This window comes from Ceratotherium simum, chromosome 38 (genome assembly GCF_057802395.1).
Source record: "Ceratotherium simum simum isolate JZ-2026a chromosome 38, ASM5780239v1, whole genome shotgun sequence".
Lineage (NCBI taxonomy): Eukaryota > Metazoa > Chordata > Mammalia > Perissodactyla > Rhinocerotidae > Ceratotherium > Ceratotherium simum.
The window spans coordinates 21215481-21238538 of record NC_141937.1 but is presented as its reverse complement, the minus strand read 5'-3'; the positions used below and the strand labels follow the sequence as shown (position 1 = coordinate 21238538).

Genomic DNA, 23058 nt, shown 5'->3' with positions numbered 1-23058 from the left:
ATTAGATTTTAAAAACTGATAACCTTTGATTTGGGAATCTTCTCATGGAAGTACGCAGAAAGATATCTATGTCCAAGGTTCACCAAACATTGTAATATCAAAAAAGTAGGAAAAAAATGGGATGTTTATCAACAGGAAAGTGTTTATACCAAATATGATACATCTAGACGATAAAATTTTCAGCAGCCTTTAAAATGAATGAAGTAGAGTCATGTATATTGACATGAAAGAATGTTCAAGAAAATTTTGAGAAAAAAGGTAGTTTGCATGGATGGACCTCGAGGGTATCATGCTAAGCGGAATAAGTTAGACAGAGAAAGACAAATACTGTATGATTTCACTCATACGTGGAAGATAAACAAACACATAGATACGGAGAACAGATTGGTGGTTACCAGACTGGGGGGAGCGAGTAGGGAAGGGCGAAAGGGGTAAAGGGGCATATGTGTACAGCGATGGATGGAAACTAGACTTTTGATGATGAACAGGATACAGAAGTGGAAATATAACGAAATTTATATAATGTTATAAACCAATGTTATCTCAATAAAAATAAATAGTATAATTTCCAAAGAGCATGCATAGCATAATCCCAAATTTGTGAAAAAATTATTCCTTATATATTTATGTGTGTTTCCACAGAAGCAGTCTCAAAGGACACAGGCTGAAGATATGTGAGGTTGGAGGAATGTGAGAGCAATTACACTTTTTCTTTCATGCACATCTGTATCTGTTGAACTTTTTACATTAAGAATGTATTATTTTAATGATGGAAAAACTATAAACGGAGTTTGCTGAGGTTGGAAAAGTGGAAAATTGTTGTTTCAGTTACTCTTCAATCTCAAGGCAACTTGTTGGAGGTTAGATGAAGAGTTTCTGAAGGTTGTCTATTAGATGAGGTACTTCCACATCATGTTAACCTTAGAGCTAATAGTTAACTCATGTGCTAATTACTGTCTATTAACTAAAGGGAGTGGGGAAGAAGAGGCAGACACCACAGCCCTGTCATACCTGTGGATTCACTTCAGTTGAAGTTGATATGAATGAAACCGTTACCTCCGCAACTTTGCTTTCCACAGTAACGTCATCAAAGGACATGACAGCCCTCCACCCAAACCCCTCCACTGACTTCCCACCTCACTCAGAAGAAGTCAACATCACTACAAGGGTCTACAGAGGCCCAGGGCCTCCTCGCCTCTCTGAGCTCACACCCTACTGCTCTTTCCCAACACACTCCACCCTTCAGGCCTCTTCTGTTCCTCAGACACAGAAAACATCCCTGCCTCCGCGCCTTTGCCCATGCTCTTCTCTGCCTGGAAGGCTCTTCCCTCAGCTATCCATGCCCAAGGCTCTCTCGGCCACTTCTCTCAGGTGGAACTCAAATGTCATCTTCTGGGTGAGGCCTGCTTGGCCACCATATTTCAAGCTGCAATCTCCACACCTCCACCCCAACAGTCCCTCTTGCCCTCCTCGACTTTATTATCACCATCTAATATTCTTTATTTATATTGTTGATTGTCTCTCTCCCCTGACAAACAATCTCTCCATGACCAAACTCGAGCCAGGCTCCTCTGAGCCCTCTTCTTGACTAGGCCTCAACCTTGGTCTCTAAATGTCTGAACAAACACTAACATAGTTTCTAAGAGCTCAAGGCCACATCCCTAGGATGACCCTAGCCCCCTCTTAAAGTGCCTGCCTAAGAAAACTCAAGGCAGCCAAAAGAATTTACTATTGGTTCCAACCAACACCTGAAGATAGGGCCCCTGTCTCCCAGCCTCTGTGGGAGGGGAGGAGCCTAAAGTTAACAAACCCAGACGAGTTTCACGTGGACCAACCTCCTTCCCATTCTTTTGTAATTTTGCACTTCCCTGACTCTACTAAGCCCCTGCTCACTCCCCTCCCCGCTCCTTCATTTTCCTTTTAAAAGGCCCAGTCACCGCTCTACAAATCAAAGTTGAGTTCAGTTCACACTGGACTCTCTTCCCCATTGCAGTAGTTATTACTGGTTAAAATCTGACCTTTCCACTTCAACTAGCTTTGTCTACCTTGCACATTCCTCACTATAACGTAGGCTCCGTGGGCTGGATTCTGTTTTTTCACTGGCCTATAGTAGAGACTCAGTGAATACTCAGTAAATACTTGTTGATCACTGATGGATCAACAATTGTCTATGGCTTTTAGTTCCTGAGCCACACTTCTGGGCTAGGATAAGCATGTTTAAGCTTTTGGATGAAATATCATTGCTCACTTCGCTCCTTAAATACCTGGCAAATGACAGGAGGCTGAACATCCCAGATCGTGCCAGTCTTCCTAAACTCATCTTCAATTTGTTTTTAATCCTGATGGAGTACCATCAGCTACATGCTTAATATCATTCATAAACATACTCCACCAAGCACAGAATGCCACGCACAGGAAAGATCACTGAAAGGTGCTGTACGAATAGTATTTGCTTCCCAGGAAGACTTTTATTATTGGTTGTGATTGCCCCCCCTGCTTTATTTCCATTTGTGGTCCTGGTCCTGAAACTTCCCTTCAACTCTAACTCCCCTAGCGATTCCCTGGGTTTCCATTCCCAGAACTTCATGGAAAGTGCTTTGGCTGTGCATTCCAGCAACTTCCTTCAGATGCAATCCAAAGATGTCTTTTCAGCAATTATTTTTGAGGGTCTCTTAGGTGATTTGAGTGCTGCTAACCTCCCTCACCATACTCTTTCTCCTTTATTTTCATTTTTCTTTCAGCTGTTGCTGCTCACCATTTTTCGGTGACTACAAATAGTCCCGATATTATCAGTCATTTCCAACAAATGCTTTATAAGCAACACTATGGGTGAAGCACGATGGAGATTACAAAAGTCTAATACTCGAATGCCACCCCAAAGCCAGAGGAGACAGTCTATACTCACATGAAAAGTTAAAGTTTCCTGCATAGTGGACGCTTAGTAATTGTTTGTTGAATGAAGTGGCTACATAGGAAAATTCTAGTAATATCCAAGGCAATAATAAACTGCCATGACTGACACAATCAATAAGTCAAAGTTCTCCATTTAGAGCTGGAGCCTCTCCCCATAGTTACAGTTCTCTCCTCTACAGGTATTTCCCCTGGGTATTGTAACATCAACCATGGTTGACAAAACTAACATATCTTCTCATTGCATCCTCAAACCTGACTATTTTCTGACATCCTCATAATTATTAGGGGCACCACCAACATTCTGATACTCAGGTGCATCTTAGCATCTTCAGGCTCTTTAGAAGGAGATCCATGCCCATCCATCATGGCAGTAGCTCCTGAGGGATCCTGGCCCTGATCTGGGCATCAATAACCTCAACTCCAGTCTCTATCAGACTGTCCTTCTTCTACTCAACAAAAGCCATCACAGACACTGAGAAGTAAAGAATTAAAAATGCTCCACAATCCTAAAACTTTCCAAAAGAGTATATTCATCTTTCACTCTTGTCTTTTCATGTTTTGGGTAATGCCATCTTAAAAGATGGATTTGGGGGGGCCAGCCCAGTGGCGTAGTGGTTAAGTTCACACACTCCACTTTGGCGGCCCCGGGATCGCAGGTTTGGATCCCGGGCATGGACCTATGCACCGCTCATCAAGCCACGCTGTGGTGGCATCCCACATACAAAACAGAGAAAGATGGGCACAGATGTTAGCTCACAGCTAATCTTCCTCAGCCAAAAGAGGAAGATTGACAGGGGTTAGCTCAGGGCCAATCTTCCTCAGGAAAAAAAAAAAAAAGATGGATTTAGGTTTTGAGTTTCCAGTGAATAAAATCTTTTAATCTTTAGTAAAACAAATTCTCCTTCTACCTCTTAATCCTGCTATCTGAAAACCCTCTAGATACTAGACACTAGAGGGCTCACAGATAAGTCCCAGGAACCAATCCACATGGGCGCTCTTGAAGCGAAACGTCCTGCATAGGTGGAAGATCTAAAGCTCCCCCTCTCCAAATCTTTCAGAGCTTCCATCTACTATAAATAATATATAGTAAGGTTTACCAAACAGGAAAGCAAGAGTAGAATTTCAAGCACTATGGAAGTTTCCATGGATGGAATTTTAAGGTCCATTAGTGCTAGAAGGAATCTATCCTTCAAATAGTTGACCAGCCCAATAAAAGCCATCCACAGTGGTTTGCTCCTCAAAGTGTGGTTCATGGACCAGCAGTATCAGCAAAACTTAGAGGGCTATTAGAAAATGCAGAAGCCCCATCTCCACCCCAAACCTACTGAATTTCAACAAGATCCCCAGTACTGTGATTCATAACCATAGTAACATTTGAGAAATACTACATTAGATAATATAAATCTGTCACCTAAATCAGATATGAACTCCGTGAGAGGTCTGGGCAACAGGCCATTACAGTTGATTTGAGTTGTCCACTGACGCATTGAAACATCACCCCAATAGCCATCTAGAAGGAAATGGTAGACTCGCTGCTTTCTGGTGTGGCTGACTATCTGTGGCTGCCTCTGTTGCCTGTTGACTATTAACAGAGCAGCAAGATGATAATGGCAGAAAACCACAGCCCGGGATTAAGGGCTTCCTTGATGGGGCACAGGGACCAGCTGAATCATATCGAGACACCTCCACCCCCAGTCCTCGTAATACTTTAGCACAGGTGAGGGCTTGCAAAAATGAACATCAAGGGAAGCCTTAGAGGAAGAGGGCTCAAAGAGCAACAGTTCAAGTAGATGTGTGCAGAGGGGGAGGGAGGGGTGGCAGCCAGGCAGCCTGAAGGGGGAGTGGGGCAGGGACATTTGTACACAGATTTTGATGGACAAGGCGAGTTTTTCAGCACCAGAAAGTTCAAAACACCTTTTTGCTTTTGCAGATGCTTGGCAGCTGCCCAGTCCCTCCGGTGTGTTCCTGGGCCTGAGCAAACACTCCCATCTTCCCAATGCCTGAGGTCAAAGATTCCTATCAGGTGCCAGCCCTCTGGGAATTTGTCAGCTGCCTCAAGAGCAGTCATCCCAGCGAAAAACTACCAATCTTGATCTGGATAATCACATGGGACCTCATGCCAACTCTAAACCCTTGCTAAGAAACGTTTAATCAGATCAGGCCAGAGGAATGCCATCCCATACCCCAAACAAGCCCCAGAAGCGAAGGTCACCGTCTGGGAGAACGTAATCCCCAGAGAGCCAGGGTCTGAATCAGCCTCACTAGCACAGGGTTCCACGTGGAAAGAGGTCCAGGTCTGATCTGCCGTGTGAGGCCCACTAGTAATGTTCCTACAGGAAGGGGGAGGTCTGGAAAAAGAGCACTGAGGGCGGAATGGAAATAAAAGGGGCCCAGAGGGCACCACGGTGATGTGCCCCCTACAGCCGGTGTGGTGGCTGTGGGGAGGATATCAGGTATCCTGTCAGTGGGGCGAGAGAGAAGAATGTCTGTCTTCATGGCCTCGCTTCTCCCCTATCTTCTTTACATATATTCCTCCAGCCATGAGATCTGCTCCCTCGTGACCCACCCTCCAACAGGTACCCCACCTGCGCCCCAGCCAACGACCTCCATCATCCTTGCTCCTCTTCTCTTGTTCCCTAGGAAAACCCCTCCTTCTTGCTTCCTTCCCCATAACTCCAAACAACCCCCTGAGCCACTTCATTGTAGATGAATATTTTCTTATTCTACATAATTTTCTCACCTTGCCCTTTTTCTTCTTTCTTACCTTAACAGCCATTTGGCTTTTCTCAGTGATACTTTTGCTTCCCAGAAGCCCAGGAAGTCCTCACCTCGCCAGTCCTCTGGTACCCTGAGGTGATGGTTACTTCTGGTGTGTCTTCCCAGTCCCCCTCATCTCTTATCTAAGAACTATCCTCTCCACACCTCCAAGAGTACATTCCAGTGCCTCACCTGTCCCACATGACGGACATAGCTGGTTACGGGGATGGCTACCTGGCCCAGGCTGGGCGTTTGGAATTGGGATCCAAGGCACTGAGGAGTCTCTCTGTCAGCTTGAACTGAAGATGTGTAAATTTGGGAACTCTGAGGTAAACGTGCTCATAGCAGCAGAGAAATATGGTACGGGTGAATGGGTGGGTGGATGGGTGGGTGGATGGATGGATGGATGGATGGATGGATGGATGGATGGACGGATGGACGGACGGACGGACGGATGGATGGACAGATGGACGGATGGATGAATGGATAGATGGATGGATGGAAAGATAAAAGGATGGATGGGTAAATGCACTGATGGATAGAAAGATAGATGACAGATAGATAGATCGATCCCTAGAAAGAAAAAGTGATGGAGAGATGGAGAAAGAATGCCCTCCTCAGCTACAGGCAACTTATTGGTTCCTGGTTCTAGGCCCTCATGATACTCAACTCTACTTCCAGGTTTTGGGATGCTTTTATATCCTTATTAAACAAACAAACAAACAAACAAACAAAAAACTCTCTTCTTTTGCTCAAACAAGGGAGTATCTATTACTGGCTATGGAAATGTGTTCATTTTGATGAAATCTTTGCTATGACTTAGTAATTCTCTTATTCATATCTTATTGAGTCCCTCCCACAAATGTCACAGTGGCCTTTGTACTTTCTTAATCTCATAGTCACTATGTTAACAGTCCAAACTGACCCACTTGGTTAGCATATGCTACCTTGCATAGTTACATATTTTGGGGGTATGAAGTATTACTATAAAGTAACGACTTAGGGGCCGGCCCCGTGGCTTAGTGGTTAAGTGCGTGCGCTCCACTACTGGTGGCCCGGGTTCGGATCCAGGGCACGCACCGACGCACCGCTTCTCCGGCCATGCTGAGGCCGCGTCCCACAAACAGCAACTAGAAGGATGTGCAGCTATGACATACAGCTATCTACTGGGGCTTTGGGGAAAGAAAAGGAGGAGATTGACAATAGATGTTAGCTCAGAGCCAGTCTTCCTCAGCAAAAAAAAAAAAAAAGAGGAGGATTAGCATGGATGTTAGCTCAGGGCTGATCTTCTTCACAAAAAAATAAATAAATAAATAAAATTAAAAAAAATAAAGTAATGACTTAGATGTCCAAATGCTTGTTATTCCCACCAAAATAATCATACTGGGAGACAATAAATGTATTCCTACAATGTGGCCACTATCTCGGCCATTTCTGGAATGCCACTTTAAATCCTCCCCGATAACAGTAAATCTGTGTCTCTGAAAGGCAGACTTGATTTTTAGAAAGAGCTACAATTGTGCTGTAATCAGGGCAAGTGGATAAAGGAGGGATCAAACATTTTAGTCATAAAACTTTTGTTAAACACTGTTTTACCTGGTAAAATCATAATTAGAATAAGCATATACTTTCCAATATGCCAACCATAAAAGATAACATTCATTTGAAGACATAAGTTCTATTACATTTGTTTAATTTTTTTATGCTGAGGAAGATTTGCCCTGAGCTAACAGCTGTGCCAATCTTCCTCTATTTTGTATGTGGGTCGTGGCCACAGCATGGCCACCAATGAGTGGTGTAGGTCTGCGCCTGGGAACCGAACCCAGGCTGCTGAAGCCGTGCATGCCAAACTTAACCACTAGGCCACAGGGCTGGCCCCACACATTTATTAAATATAAATCACATTCTTTTTTTGGTGAGGAAGACTGGCCCTGAGCTAACATGTGATAAATCACATTCTTTACCATTATCACATCTTTCTGTCATCTTCATCCAGGCAGGTGGGGCAGAAATAAAAGAATTATAATGCTCAGTAGGCTGGAGAAGAAGGGTTTAATATATGTTTGTTATCAATGTTTAGGGTACTTTATTATTATTTAGTAGAAATTATACCTCTAAAGAAGATAGACCAAACATTCAGGTAGGTTAAAATATCCGTGAAGACAAACGCAGTTTACAGACCAACACTGATGACCTGAATCATGGGCACAAATTACAGGTCATGCACCTAAAATATGGGAGCTGCTGATCCAAAATTGAAGCATCACCCCTATGATATGCCTTCCCTAGTCGCAGTCCTGAGCCCTGGATAGGGCTAAGGTCCTCTTCTTTAAGTCACAAGTTTCTTCCTGTTATGAGGCATAAGCAGTAGCTACTTTTTCTCAAGCCTTCACAGAGGCATCGAGAAACTGCAACGTAAGGTATATAAATGTCAAGTTTTAGCCAATAGGTCATAAAGTGAGCTAGATCTCAGAAACCTTTCGAAGGCAAGCTGGTGCAACCTACTTCTTTGTGCAAATTTCAGCTAGTGTGATCAAAGACAATGAGTCACCTGGGATGGTATTTTAAAAACACTGAAGCTGCTTCAGTGTCTTTTTTTTCCTGAGCTTCGCTGTAACTGAAACTACACTTGTACTTTGAGACAAGGTATGGTCTTGTGCGTGAATTAGGCACGACTCTGAGATTGGGTAGTTTTAGGTCAAAAGAATGCCCCAAAGTAATGATCGTTGAAGGGTGCTAGCCTGTAAATACTGGATCCCAGAATCCCATCACAATTAATCCAAATTTGCTGTTGACACTAGAAATTGTAAGTGTTGGGGGTACCTTAAAATGGACAGACAGTTGGTTGGGGCTTTTGATAGAAGTAGATGTCTATTCTGATGCTGTTTCTCATAATGGTATTTGTAGAATAAAAAATGGTGCAATTTCCACCCTGTTGGGCGGATATGTAGGAGTTGTTTGCTATGAGGGAGGATGGATATACACCAAGGGGGCATGCCGTAAGGAAGAGAGTCTGGGCGTGGAAGTCATAAAGATTTGAGTATTGGTTCTGACTTTCCTGCTACCTGTGGGACTTAGGGGATTACTCCATCTTTCTGAAGCCAAGCTCCTTATCTGAAAAATGGAGCCGATACATAGTTATGTCCCAGGGTTGCTATAAAGATGGCATGTGATAGCGTGTGTAAATAACACAGGACTGGATTAGCATGAGAGTTCACTTCCTTCTAACCTCTCTTGCCAACACTCCTGCATCCAACGTCCAGCTGTGCTCTCCCAGGAGGCTGCAGAACCCCCGTTACTCAGACTCCATCACGGCCACCCTCAGCCTGGACTGACAGTCACGACTTCCCTTTCGCAAACTTCTTCTATCGACGTTGCAAAGTAAGGTTTGCACAATACGCCCAAGGAAGCCCTAATTATCTGGTGAGTGGCTCTTCAAAAATACCCTGGTTAGTTATTTTTTTAATTTCAAAACATTTGGAAATCATAGCTTTTACCCAATCTTCTATTTATTTTTTTATCATTTTTGCCTAGTTTTCAATTGAGAGATCCTTGACGTCAAAAGAACTGACTTTTAGGTAATTCATGCATTAACTCTGTAAATATCTAGTAAGCACCTAGTATATACCAACCCTCTGTGAGGCACTGAGGATGAGAAATAAATAAAACATACATTTTGTTGTCAATGATTCTACAGTATGAGACAGGAGACAAATCCATGCATAATTTTAATATACTCTAGGAAGTCCCATAACAGAAGGATGTAAAGGGTACCACCCTTTACATGGTGCTTTAAAGATCAAAAGCGCTTTTCACACATTGCAGCCTCACCAGAATCCTATGAGCTAAGTGTCACTGTTAGTAATCATTTCCAGGTCAGACATCAGGAAGCCAAGCAGAGAGAGGGGAAGTAAGCTGACCAAGATCACACAGATAGTAACCAGAATTCTGGGTCTCAGATCTGGCTGTCTCTGTCCTTTCCACCACTATCCCTCAGTGTTCACATCAGAATACACTCAGAACATACCCCCATCAAGCTTGCAAAAGCCTTACCAATGTCACCTAAATGGTGTCTCCCAGGAAATACTCGACACAGGAACCTCTCATTCTCTGGCCATGACCTAGCACCCTAGTCTCCCCTCTTTCCCCTCTCCCACAGGAACCCTACTGAGACCCAAAGGAACTGCTGAGGGTTTTCGGATGATGTTGGGCTGTTTCAGGCCTTGATGCTTTTGCGAACACTGTTTCCTCTCCCCAAACCCTCCTCCTCCACCCTACCCAACTCCATCTTCCTGTTCCTCCTCTTGCATGGAGATCGCACAGGTTTCACCTCTTCCGGGAAGCCCTTCCTGATTACCCTCCCCCAAGCCATTTCCTCAAGCTGAGCCTCCTGTGTTCTCCCCCAGGCTCAAGACAGGGCACAGTCATAGCTCACACTTGACTGTATTGCAGCTGTGGGTTTATTTGCCTGTCTTCCCCCCCACTAGACTGTGAGTTCCTTAAGGATGTCTTTGCAGCTTCTGTGTTTAGCCCATTAGCTATTTGTTGATTGAATGAATGAGTGAAAAATCAAGATATGCTCCCCTGTCTAGCATTCCCCTGCAGTAGCTGGAACTCAAAATAAATCCACAGCTTGGCCGTCAGTCTCAGAGCTACCATTGAACTACCGAGGCAAACTAAAGCTTGCCCAGTTGAGGTATAATTAGCTCTTCATGCATCCTCTGAAAACAAGAACAGAAGGAATCATCATTATCACCATCAGTCATTCTTTTGAGCATAATCATGGCAAATAACAGTAGCTTAGATCACCAGACATGCTGCTGTATCTGGCCTGCCACTCTTTCTGCTTTCAATCTTACCCCCAAAATTGCAGAACCACGTCTGTTCACCTCTGTACAGCCAGTGTCTAGAACAGTGACTGGCACATAGCAGCCCTCGCCTCAATAAATATTAGTTGAATGAATGAATGAATGAATGGATGAATGGAAACTGCCCAGGCTCGGTTCTTTCTAAGTGGCCATATTGGCCCTCAGTGATGACTTCACCCTCCAGACCACAACTGGTTTGAGTTGGGGTGAGTATTGGATCAAAGACAGACAATCCATAGGCTTCTCTGTGACCTATGACCTATGGCCTGCTCTGAAAAGGTGGCTACAAATCGTAGATCTCTTCTAAGGGAATTTGAACTAAGAAATACAAAGAAATTTTTCTGGGTAAACACAGGGATGAGAGCTAAGAGGAAGCAAAGGGAAGCTTGCTGTAGGGTAGGGTGGAAGCCATGATGTGGGCTTTGTAAGTAGATGGATGAGGAGGCACCTGCGAAGGAGAAGCTGTTCCCATTAGAGAGTAAGAACACTGGCCAGCAGAGAGCAAAGAGAAGCTCAATGTCAGGTGGGACGGCGCCATCCTTGAGAAAGTGCTGGAGAGGGAAAGAGGAACTGGGCCCTCGGGTTGCCTCAGCTCCTGACAACTTTCAGGTCTCAGCTCCAGGTCAAGTGCAACCTCACTTAAGTGGTACGTCCTTACTCAACAGGGGAAGATGATTTTTAGTGTTCCACCCTCTGCTACAGGTAACAGGTGAGGCTGAATTTTAAAATGTGCCAACCGCGGAGACAGGGCCATCACCAGCTTACCTGGCGCCTTTGTGAGAAACGGATAAAAGGCGCCCCTTCTGGGATGAAGCCTGACCGATGGTCAGCTCCTAGCTGGAAGAGAAGACTGTGGCCTTTGCAAAAAGAAAAAGGTTCCCTCCTTGGGGGAGGGGGAGGGGCGCAAGTCTACACCAGGCTGCACGGCTTGACCAAGGCAGGGCACAGGCTGGATCATAGCCCCTTTGTCCGCTCTGCCCCACACCCTTTTTCACTGCCCGGGCTGCCCCACCTTTCCGGGCAGGGCAGCCTGGCTCTTCTCTGAGAAGGCAGAAACAGAAAATAAACTTAGAGCCAGATGGTCTTTGTGTGGTCAAAAACCACTCTGAGTTATGCAAATGGAGAGTGAGCAGGCATCCATTGTTCCCGGCGTAGGGGAGTTCCCACCCAGCTGTGACTGGGGCCCAGAAGCCCTTGGGACCCAGCCACCCTGACACAGCATGATGCTTCGGGAACAGTGGAGGAACAGGCAAGCATCAACTGGAAGGGCTGTAACCTTGGCGGTCACTGAGAGGTGTGAATAGGCAAGGACTTCCCCCAGTGGAACAGGTAACCATCAACTGTAGACCGGGTCGGGACAGCAGCGCCTCATGGCAGTGGCCAGGCAGCAGTGGGTCTGGACTGACGGAACATCCAGGTTTGCCAAATTTCTCCCTCCACTCAGCACTCAACACACCAAGGATGAAAGACGCAAGAATAAGATACTGGATTTGCCATTACCTATCACCTACACATACCAGGGCAAAGGGATGCTGGAGAGATGAGTCAGGGTACCAGAGAGATGAGACCAGGTCTGTCCACGAAGCTCATTAAGTGGTCCACTTTCTCCTGCCTCCTTTGTTGAGTCGGCTCAAATGGTTCTCCATTCTGCGCAGCCCTACGGGCAAGACTGAGTCATCGCTTAAAGGCAGCAAACACCTCTCGGCCCTCCCTGCAGCCCAACAGGTCTGGCATGGTGCCTGGCACACGGCAGGTCCACAGTCAGTACTTACTGAGAGCTTACAATAGGAGTAAGTCCTGGCCTGTGTTCTAAGGTTCTTTACTCACTAAACATTCGGCTTATCAGAAGAGTACATCAGAACACACTGAATACATTAACGTTCCTAAGGCGGAAAAAGGTTGGTCTGAAAATTAAGAGAACACCTGTCCATATACCATGAAAACCTTGTTTCAGAATTTTATTTTTTTAGTGGCTAAAACATCACTTTATTTACAAAGAAATACTAGATTTTAAAAATCCAGAACTCTTGTTGGATTCCAGAACCGTGAATTCCAAAACCATAAAACTCAATAAAAGGGCTTAGGCATCAATTCCAATGTTATTTGTTATATTTTTAAAATGTGGGCCGGCCCTGTGGCTTAGCGGTTAAGTGCGTGCGCTCTGCTGCTGGCGACCCGGGTTCGGATCCCGGGCGCACACTGACGCACTGCTTCTCTGGCCATGCTGGGGCCGTGTCCCACATGCAGCAACTAGGAGGATGTGCGACCATGACATGCAACTATCTACCGGAGCTTTGGGGGAAATAAAAAAAAAAAAAAAAATGTACTTATTTGAAAATATATGGCTTTCTTCACATTTTTGGTATGGATTTTAAAATATAAAACTATGGTTTTTGCTGACAAAGCACATGCACTTTTATCATGTGAGAAATTACCTGTTCAAATCACAAGTTAAATAAAAGCTGTTGAAGCCTGAGATGCTTTTCTTGACAAAAATCTAGTAATAAAGCACAGACAGGGTTGGAGCGGGCCTGGTGGTGTAGTGGTTAAGTTCACTTGCTCCACTTCGGCAGCCCGGGGTTCACAGGTTCAGATCCCAGGCACAGACATACACACCGCTTATCAAGCCATGCTGTGGCAGGCGTCCCACATATAAAGTAGAGAAAAGATGGGCACACATGTTAGCCCAAGACCAATCTTCCTCAGCAAAAAGAGGAGGATTGGCAACAGATGTTAGCTCAGGGCTGCTCTTCCTCACCAAAAAAACAAACAGCACAGACAGGGAAATGGATGCTCTCGTGACGTCCCCACAGCATCAACACAGTGTCTTCTAAAAATATGTTTTGTATTAGACTGTCTCTTACTGGCACAGTAGGCAAAATTTTTGAGGCCGAGTTTCAAGTTTTTATTATCCTTTCACGGAGAGAACGGTGGAGAGGAAGCCGGTGGGAGGTGGAGTGACAGACGGGGGTAGCCAGGAGTGGGCGGTTCTTTGGGAATGAGGCTCTTCTCCGATAACTTTTGGGAAACACCTTCCAGTCTTCTCTTCCTTCCCCTCCTCGGCTCCCTCCCAGCCACACATCCTTGCAAAATGTGATGTCTACTCCCCCATCAACACTCCCCCAAGGACTCACCCTGAACAGTTAACTCATTATTAGAAATTAACCCTTACAGGGACTTATTGACAACCAGCTGGAATCAAGAAAGGGAGTGAGAAAAGCCGCTTGGGAGGTGGCGGTGGGAGAGGAGAATACCAACAGGGATGTAAGGAGATACTAAACCAAATTCTTCAAACTCAACACTTGCCCAGGCCAACCCTGGTCACCGTATCACAGTCCATGTGGCAGCCAGCCATGTTGATATAGATGCCATAGGGCAGTGGTTCTCAAACTTTGCTGCACATTAGAATCACCTAATGCCCAGGCTGCACCTGATGCCAATTAAATCAGAATCCCTGGGGGTGGGACCCAGCCATAAGGTGTTTGGTTGTGGTTTGGTGGCAGTGGATTTTTTAAGTCCCCAAATGGCTCCTGGTGTAACCAACTCTGAAAACCAGTGTCAGAGGGTAATGCTTCTCAAATGTTAGAGTGCCTAAGAATGACCTGGGTATCCTGTGAAATGCAGACTGAGATTAAGTAGGTCTGGGGTGGGGTCTGAGATGCTGAGATGAGGCTGGTGCGGTATGTCTGGGGCGGGTCTGACAAGGCCACATACGATCCGGCTCTGGAGACTGCCTACACGTGTGCCCAGAGCTTCGGGGAGGGCCTGGAAATTGGGCTACCCTACTCCAGGCCAAGGAATGCTTTCACAAGGTGGTGTGCCTTCCTATGCAGCCTCTCAGACAATCTCGTTATCCCAGCCCAGCCATCTGGCTGGATCCATCCGGCATGGCTGCAGAGGCTGCAGGATTCTGGGGAAATACTCTGTGTCAGTGAGGGACCAGCTCATTCTCTTTCTCTCTGACTCTAAGAAACGCAGGGAGCTCCTGGTCACATTTAGCCTGCTCTTAATCCAAGGCTCAGTTCTGAAAATGGAATACAGTCACATGGAAGACATTCACTCTTTGCAAGTGGGTCAGCATCGCAGGGTTCAGGGGACACCTCAGCTGAAAGTTTTCACTTCCTAACATCCTTTAACAGCACACAGAAGCCACAGAGTTCTTAGAAGTAAAATAACTTTATAAATTGAAGTCTGCAGTTCACATGGTGTAAACTTTGCACACTCACATTTAAAAGGTCTTTACTGCCCTTTTTCTGCATATGGGCCTTAATTTCTATCTACAAAAATGAAAAATGGTGATGTAAGCTATGCTTATTTTATCTACAGTCACCAACTGGACTCATATTCAGTTGTGTCTTTAGAGTCATCTGAACCGTTAATCTTTGTAAAAATCAGTCAAGGTCATCCATGGGTCAAGTTCAGTTTGGCCAAGACATAAAAATCAAAAGTTAAAATACATTCAACTCAGGGGCCGGCCCCGTGGCTTAGCTGTTAAGTGCGCGTGCTCTGCTACTGGCGGCCAGGGTTCAGATCCCGGGCGCAGACCGATGCACCACTTGTTAAGCCATGCTGTGGCGGCCTCCCACATACAGCAACTAGAAGGATGTGCAACAATGACATACAACTATCTACTGGGGCATGGGGGTGGGGGGAGAAAAAGGGAAAAAAAAAAGGAGGAGGATTGGCAATAGATGTTAGCTCAGGGCCGGTCTTCCTCAGCAAAAACAGGAGGATTGGCATGGATGTTAGCTCAGGGCTGATCTTCCTCACAAAAAAAATAAATAAATAAAATAAAAATAAAAAAATAAAATGCATTCAACTCAATGATTTTCACAATATGAATTCAGCAGAAGAATCTTGACACAAATCCTGTGACCCACGTCCCACTACCTATATTTAACAATTCTGACCAGATTTATTAATGATCTGCAAAGTCAGATCAACAATACCTTTGAGGTTTTCTAAGCATACTCATTGTGTGGCAAAAATAATATTACAAGAATAAGAAAAGAGAGGGCTTTGATGGAAAACAGAGTGGAGTCAGAGACAGGGAAATGCGCCTTTTTTGAACGGGAAACTCGGCTTCAGGTAGAAGCGAGGTTGACCCCAGAGCACAGAGCCTGAAAGGGGTCATGGTGGAGGTCATGTGCACCATTGCAAGGGCCCTCGGCTGCTGTTGGTAGTCTTGATATTAGCTTCATTTCCAGCTTCCGAGCTCCCATGCATCTTCCCTAGATTGCACATCAGAAAACAGTCTGTGGAACCTTAACAAATCTGCTGGACTTTTAAAAACAGTTCTACAGTTCTTAGAATAATGCTTTGTTCAAAAGCATTTAAAAATGATTAATTATTTAATCCCCATAACATCCCCCTGTGGTATTTCCACATTCTCGTTTCCACTTTAAACACCGAGATAGGAGAGGCAAGGTGAAGCGATTTAAGCCGCGTTACACAGCACGGCGCTGGCAGCACCAGCCCTCAGCAGAACCTCAGCGGGTCCCGGTGCACAGAGCAGCCCCCGGGCAGGACCGCCGTGCACCCCGCGCGGAGGGGAGCCAGGGCGCCAGGCAAGGGCCAGCAGGCCGGTGCAACGGCAGGGCTGCCGGCTCCGGGCTTTGTCACATAACCATGATCACCACCACCTGCGTGGGTTTTGCAGCGAGGACACACTCATATCCCGGGTCCTCTGACCGGCAAGCCCCAAAGAAGGCTTGATTTCAGAAGCATGAGCAGCTGGGAGGGTTTCCAGGCCCTGCACTGGCCACAGCCTCTGAAGTGAGAGGACCGCGCCCTTCCGAGGGACCCAAGTCACGCTGAAGACCGAGAGAAGGTTCCTCTTCCTGACGGGCAAGCCTCAGAACCGCAGCAGCCGGTGCTCCCGGCGCCGCAGACCGCGCGGGAGCGCTCGCTCACCGGCGGGGCCGCACGCTCGCCCCGGAGCAGCGCGCCCACCCCGCGCGCCGGCCGTGCTGGCTGGAGCATCCCCGGCCCAGGGGACCGCGCCGCAGGCAGCCGGGGAGGAGGGGGCGCGGGGGGAGCGCGGCTTCGCCCTCCCCCTCGCCCCCCAGCCCCTCCTCTCTGCCACCAGCCTGCGGAGCCAGTGCCGTCGCCGCCGCCGCCACCTGCCGGCGCTGGCCCTCCCCGGCCCCCGGCCGCGCCCCGCGCCGCCCTTACCTGAGCCGGAGATGTGGACCCGGAGCGGCCGGCCCCTGCTCGAGCACGACGACAGGTCGCTCTGGGAGCGGCCGCGGGGACTCGGGTCCCCGGGCAGCCTGCGCACGGCGGCCGGCGGGGCGGGCGCCGCGGGCTCGGGGGCTGCGGCCGCCGGCGGCCCGGCCGGCTCTCCCGGGGGCTCCGCGGGCCGCCTGCCCGCCTCGGCCATGGGCTCCCGCAGCGGCCGGCCCGGAGCGCGCGGTGGGGCCGGCGCCCAGGGTGCGCTGCCGGGCGCGGCGACCCCGAGGCAGCGCGCGGGGCGGGGAGGCTGGACGCCGGGCGCAGAGAGCCGGCGGGGAGGGCGGGAGGAGGAAGAGGCCAGAAAAGTTTGCACAGGAAGGAGCCGCCTACAGCCGGCTCTCGCTCCCGCGGGCGAAAGCCGCAGGGCTCGGAGCCGGGCCGCCCTCGGTGCCCGCCACTCTGCCCCACCGCTCCTCCCCCAAGGCCCGAGCACCGCCCTTTGCGGGATGGCAACAGTAGGGTCCCCTCTGGCCGTCACCCGGCAAGCAGCCTCGGATAAGTGGAGCTTGGACTGCAGGAGCTGGGGTGCATGGCTACGGTTAATACCATTTCCATGTTTGGGGGGACGGGGGGCACTGCCAGGTACACACACTTGAGCCGCCCTGTGATGGGACAGAAATGATCAGACCCAGTTTACAGATACCAAACTGCAGCGCCAAAGGGCAGGGACTTGGCGGTGGGTGAGCGGCAGATCTCGGATCCCTTCAGTCAAGTCCGATGACCTTCCCCTGCACCCCTGCCCTCAAAGCCTTCTCTACCTCTCAGGGTTGCCCACATTCCTGGGCGTCTGTCTGCTGGGTGGACTCAAAGGTCTTGTTTAAAAGACTAGTCTTCCGAGACCTGAGTAAATAACACAGATTTGACGTTTGAGTCAATGCTTTCTAACGGAAAGACAGGTTCCCCTGCTCCGTTGATTGGAACTATCTCCGTTAACACCATGCCTTGTAGGATTTTGCAAAATCGACAGTGGAGATTTTGCTGGTTCAGCTGGTGATTTCACAGCCTAAGCTTTATCAGTTTCACTATTAGGTCCCCAGCTTGTGACTTGCCTGGAATAGAAAGGCTGTAAATCAGGCCCAGGAATCACCATTCCTGAAAGCTCAGAGCAAGGGAGGAATGCCCCTGGGTTCACCCACAGGCCGTAGATAGGCAGGGGGAAGAGGGGATATGCGGGAGGGAGGGCAGGGTTAGCAGTTGAGTTGATTGACACACAGGCCCATATTCCAAGTGCTGTGTCACTTTACACATATTATCTCTTTTAATAAGAAAACCAACCCAAGCAGAGAAGGCAAGAGACAGGAGGGGCAAAAATGAGGAGTGCAAGCTAGACAGGCACATGAATACCCGCAAAGGCCTTAGTAGCAACGAGACGATAATAACAGCTCACTCTTGATGGTTTAAAAGGACTTTTATGGGCCTCACCCAGCTTTGACTCTCCCCGTGCTTACAACGTGAGGACTCCCACCATCCTTCCAGGCCACCTGTTTCTCCCTGCTCTGGTTTATCCTCTATGGCCTCTCTTCTGAAGATAAATAAATGAGTAATTAAAACTTCAGAACACATGAAGTCTTCCCTGCCCAGTTCCCCAGTTACGCGGCAATGTATCATTTCAACTTGTATTCAGTCAACATGTACTTGCGTGCCTTTTGTGGGCCAGGCGCAGTGCTAGGCGCTCCATGCCCTCAAGGAAGCCCTCGACCCTGTACTCCTCCACAGATTTTCCCGTCACAGTCAAGCATCTGGAGGGAGGAGCACCTGCTTGCTGGTCCCCTGTTCCTCTAGGCTCCCTTCCCCATTCATTCCTTTGCCCTCTGCAGCATGACTTCTGTCCCCACTATCTCATGGAGCTGCTTTGGCCAAGATCTCTTCTGAGCACCTAGTTGCCAAATGTACCGGGGACCTCTCAGGTCAGACTTAATCCGACCCCTGCTGCAGCTTTTGACACTCTGAACTCCTTGCTCCTTTTCTGGACCCTGCTTCCCTGGTTTCTGGGACATTCATGTCCCAGAATGTTCCTTGTTACCCTCTTCTCGGGATCTCTTTTTCCCATCTGTTCTCACCTAATGTTCCCCAGGGGTCCAGCATCAGCCCTCTTCTCTTCACACGTGACATATGTTTTCCTGGGAGATCTCACCTTCAGCTTTGAACTATACACGGATGCCTGCCAGATTGCTCCTTCCAGCCCAGACTTCTCTCCCGGCCTCCAGACCCCCAATGTCCAGCTCCCTACTGGGCTTCTCTTCCTGATGTGTCCTTGACACTCAGCCGTCAGCATTCCCAGAGCTGAACTCCTCCTCCTCCACAAACCTGTCATGTCTAGTCTCCATTTAAGTCTATTTCCTCTTAGGGGCCAGCCCTGCGGCATAGTGGTTAAGTCTGGTGCACTCTGCTTTGGCAGTGCGGGTTCGTGGGTTTGTGGGTTTGTGGGTTTGCAGGTTCGGTTCCCAGGCGTGGACCTACACCACTCAGTGGCCATGCTGTGGCGGTGACCCACATATAAAAGAGAGGAAGACTGGCACAGATGTTAGCTCAGGGTGAACCTTCCTCAGAAAAACAGAAACAAAACTATTTCCTCTTAAACGGAAGGACTATCTGCCGTTAGGCTCACTTCCTTCCACTCTGCCCTCTCTCTCATTCCTAGAATGATCTTTCAAAAACGCTCACACAACTTTGCTGCTCTGCCACTCACATCCCTTCAGGACAAGTAGCCGTGATACATATTCAACTGGATACCGCACAGCCTGGCAGAGCAGGACTCTGGACCTGCCCCAAACTCTTTCCTTGCCTTTCTCTGCTCTCTAGCGTGCAGACATGTTTGTAGGTCCCTGTTCCTCTCCTGACGTTTCCTTTGCACCCCTCATTTCCTCTGGCTAAAGTGTCATTCCCCACGTTCCCTAACTTGCCTAACTGACCAACCATCACTCATCCTCTGAGCCTCAGGTTAAGTGTCTCCCCATCCATGAAGCTTTTCTGACACCTCTCCAGCCTCCAAACCAGGTGAGGGCCCCTCCTGAACAGACCATAATGTCCCAGGTGCATCTCTGTTACATCACTTTTCACACAGGATTGTAGCTGTTGGGGGCGCTAATCAGTCTCCCCTACTCCCTGTGGGCTACCTCAGGGCAGGAAGTACTAAGACTTGACTTTGTTCTCCCAACACTGCTGTGTGTTGAATGAATGAATCAATGAATGAAGTCTGTTTGGGAAGACAGATGTTAATAAATAATTACCTGGCAATTCATGCAAGTGACAAAACTGAGATGTACGTGGAAGGTGCTATAGAAATCAGAGGAGCAGGCATCTAACCTCTCTGAGGTGGGGGATCAGGGAAGGCTTCCCAGAGGAAGTGGCACCTAAGATGCAAAGGCACTCCAGGATGAGGGAGGGCACCTGCCAGGACCCAGAAGCTTGAGGAAGTGGGGATCCTCATGACGCTGTAATGTATGGCTGGAGAACAGGAAGTCCATGGGGAGGAGCTAAATTTGAGCCTGAAAAGGTGAACAAGAAGTGGATTAGGATTCACTTTTCAAATACCGTTATGTCTGCGCAATCCTAAAATGATCAGACATCATATTTATTTGGGGTTTGTTTATTTCCAGTTTTGTTTGTCCTGTCTCACCCCTGCTGTAAGATTTCTATTTCCTTAGCAAAGTCCCTTGGCACCTAGGACAATATTTTGCCCAGCACTTCATAAATGTAAACTATTTGACAGACTGATAAAAAGAGAGGCAGAAGACTCAGTTTTTCAAGCAAAATGTTCCTAAATGTTATTAGTTTGTTTGTTCAGCTATTTTTATGAAATATCATTTCTGAAAGGTTCGAAATAAAAACGGAAGAGGAAAAAGGAGTTACTTTTAATTACAGTGTTGTGATAGTGATTTCATATACCAAAAATATAATCTCATTGTTTTACCGTTTTCTTTAAAATTATGATTTATATAAGATTATAAAAGACATAAGTGAAAATTTATCAACTAGTTTGATCCACCCATGGGGGCTTAGCACGCTCTGCTTTCAACAGGAGCACATGGATGTGGAACCCATCTCCTCCGTGGCCAGTGTCTTCCTCCCGTCTCACTGGGCCAGGCGGGCCCCTCCTAAAGCCAAAACTGACGTCATGGGCTCTTTGTATATTACAGTTTCACATGGAAGGAGGAATTTTTATGTAAAGACTTTAATAGTAGTGAAACGTACCAACATTTAGACACGCTAGGGAGCCGAAGGATATTTTGTAACTGATCGGTATTTCATAGTAGGGTAGTTTTTAGCTATGAATGGTATGCACCCAGTTGTGCTGCTCAGGTTAAAATCAAACTTCCTGAAGACATTTCTTGAAGGCAATACCAATCTCCTTCTTGGATTAATTTTACAATTGAAATTTTATTTTGCTGTCTTTCCCCCCTCACATATATACAAAGTTCCATTTACTTGTAAAACATGCACACAAAAATACAGTATGAGTGTTTTCTTGGGAAATACTATTCCAAAATTAGAAATGAGTGTCTTTCATGGACAGTATTGTTTCCTTAATACAGGTAGATAAAATCGCCATGAGTGAAAGAAGAGGGAACAAAGTAATATCTGAAAAGAAGTGGCAGAGATCAGAATGGCTGATACACAATCAAAATGAAATAACAGAAAGGCGAGGACTCCAGGTAATAAACAGAGCTTGGTAACGAAGGAAATGAAGATAAAAGACCATAATATAGTGAAAGTAGGCCTGCATTGAAGGTCACATTAAAAAAAGAAAAGAAAAGCAAGAAATAGGAAATATTTTGATGACCTCTACGGTTTCTTCTGGTCTGAGAATTGATGGTTCTATGAAAATTTTTCTTTGTATTCATTTTAAAATAGAAGATGAGATTGTATTATGAGAGAGGCCAAAGCTAGTTCATGGTTTTGAGCCCAAACTACCATTTCTTTCTATGGTACTAGGCTGCAAAAGTAAACATCTTCCTCCCTTTCTCCTTGCCCCTCTTTCTTTCTCCCTTCCTTCCTTCCTTCTTCTTGTCTAAATACAGCTACTCTGTCCTACGATGCCCAGGCTCTGTGCTAGGCACAGAGGTCAAAGGATCTCTGTAACCTCAGACTAACAGCCAAGGAGACGGGGAAGTTCAAGCTACAGCGGAGAGACAATGGAGGGAAAGCTTCACCAGAGAGAACATAAGAAGGGGGTCATTAAAAAACTGAGTAGGGATGAAAAAGAGGAAGAGGCAGAGAGTGCCTGCCAGGCAGAGGGAATACCACATGTAGGGGCCCAGGGTGGAAACAGCAGAGAGGATTAGGGAGGCGAGGCTGGCTGGAGCCTTGGAGGAAAGCGTGGAAATGGTGGGATATGAAACAGAGAGGGCTGTCAAAGTATTTGAGCAGAGTAGTAACATGATCAGATTCATTATGTCATGCTTCAATTTTGATACCTAAATTTGATACCTAAGTGATGCATATGCTTAATTTGTTGGGTTGTTTTAAGAATTGAAAGTAATGTATGTAAAGTGCTGAGTGTAATGACTGGCGTATACTGGGAGCTTAATACAATGTTCTAAGACATATCTTTATTTCTATAAATTGTACCCAGCTCAGTTCCATCTACAAAGACATTTTTGCCCAAAAGGCATTTTTCAGAATTCTTTCTGTCTCCTTGGATCAAATAAGAACTTTAGTGCTTATAGCTTTAGGAAGATAGGAGGGGACTGTCCTGATCCTTAGTCCAGTGGTTGCCAAACAACAGGGGTCCTTCCAAGACATCAGCAAGTAATGTCCAGGACACCCAGTCAACACAGAAGTCACCCCTTCCGTGTCCTGACTCCTCAGAGACTTTCTGTTCGAGGGAGTGCTAAGGTAGCCATCATTCAGATGTCAAAAGTCTCAACCCCACTCCCAGCTGGGGGTAGAAGTGTCCAAGGTACCTGGGGATTGGGTCCTCAATTCAACCCTCAAAACACTAAAATCAGTTGTTGGTGGGAATGCAAAATGGCACAGTCACTTTGGAAACTAGTTTTGCAGTTTTTTATAAGTGAAATGTATACTTACTCTGTGACTCAGCAATCTCGTTCATAGGTATTTATCCAAGGGAAATGAAAACTTATGTTCACTCAAAAATCTGAAAGCAAGTGTTTATAGCAGCTTTATTCATAATCTCCAAAACCTGAAAACAACCCAAATAAGCACATCCATACAATGGAATACTACTCAACAATATAGAGGTATGAACTACTGATATCTACAATGTGGGAGAATCTTGAATGCATTATGCTAAGTAAAAGAAGCCAGACTCAAATGGCTTCCT

The 23058-nt window shown here is 46.8% G+C and overlaps 1 protein-coding gene across 1 annotated transcript in view; it reads right to left on the bottom strand.

Moving 5' to 3' along the window:
• The window catches only part of PHACTR2 (phosphatase and actin regulator 2), a 260046-nt gene extending 241277 nt beyond the window's left edge, over positions 1 to 18769 (bottom strand). Inside the window, exons 1-2 of the mRNA XM_087424964.1 lie at positions 18666 to 18769; positions 16713 to 17374 (exon numbers count right to left, since the gene is read on the bottom strand). Coding sequence (XP_087281090.1) covers positions 16713 to 17374; positions 18666 to 18769 — 766 coding nt within the window. The remainder of the gene's footprint in view (positions 1 to 16712; positions 17375 to 18665) is intronic.
• Between the last annotated feature and the right edge of the window lie 4289 nt (positions 18770 to 23058).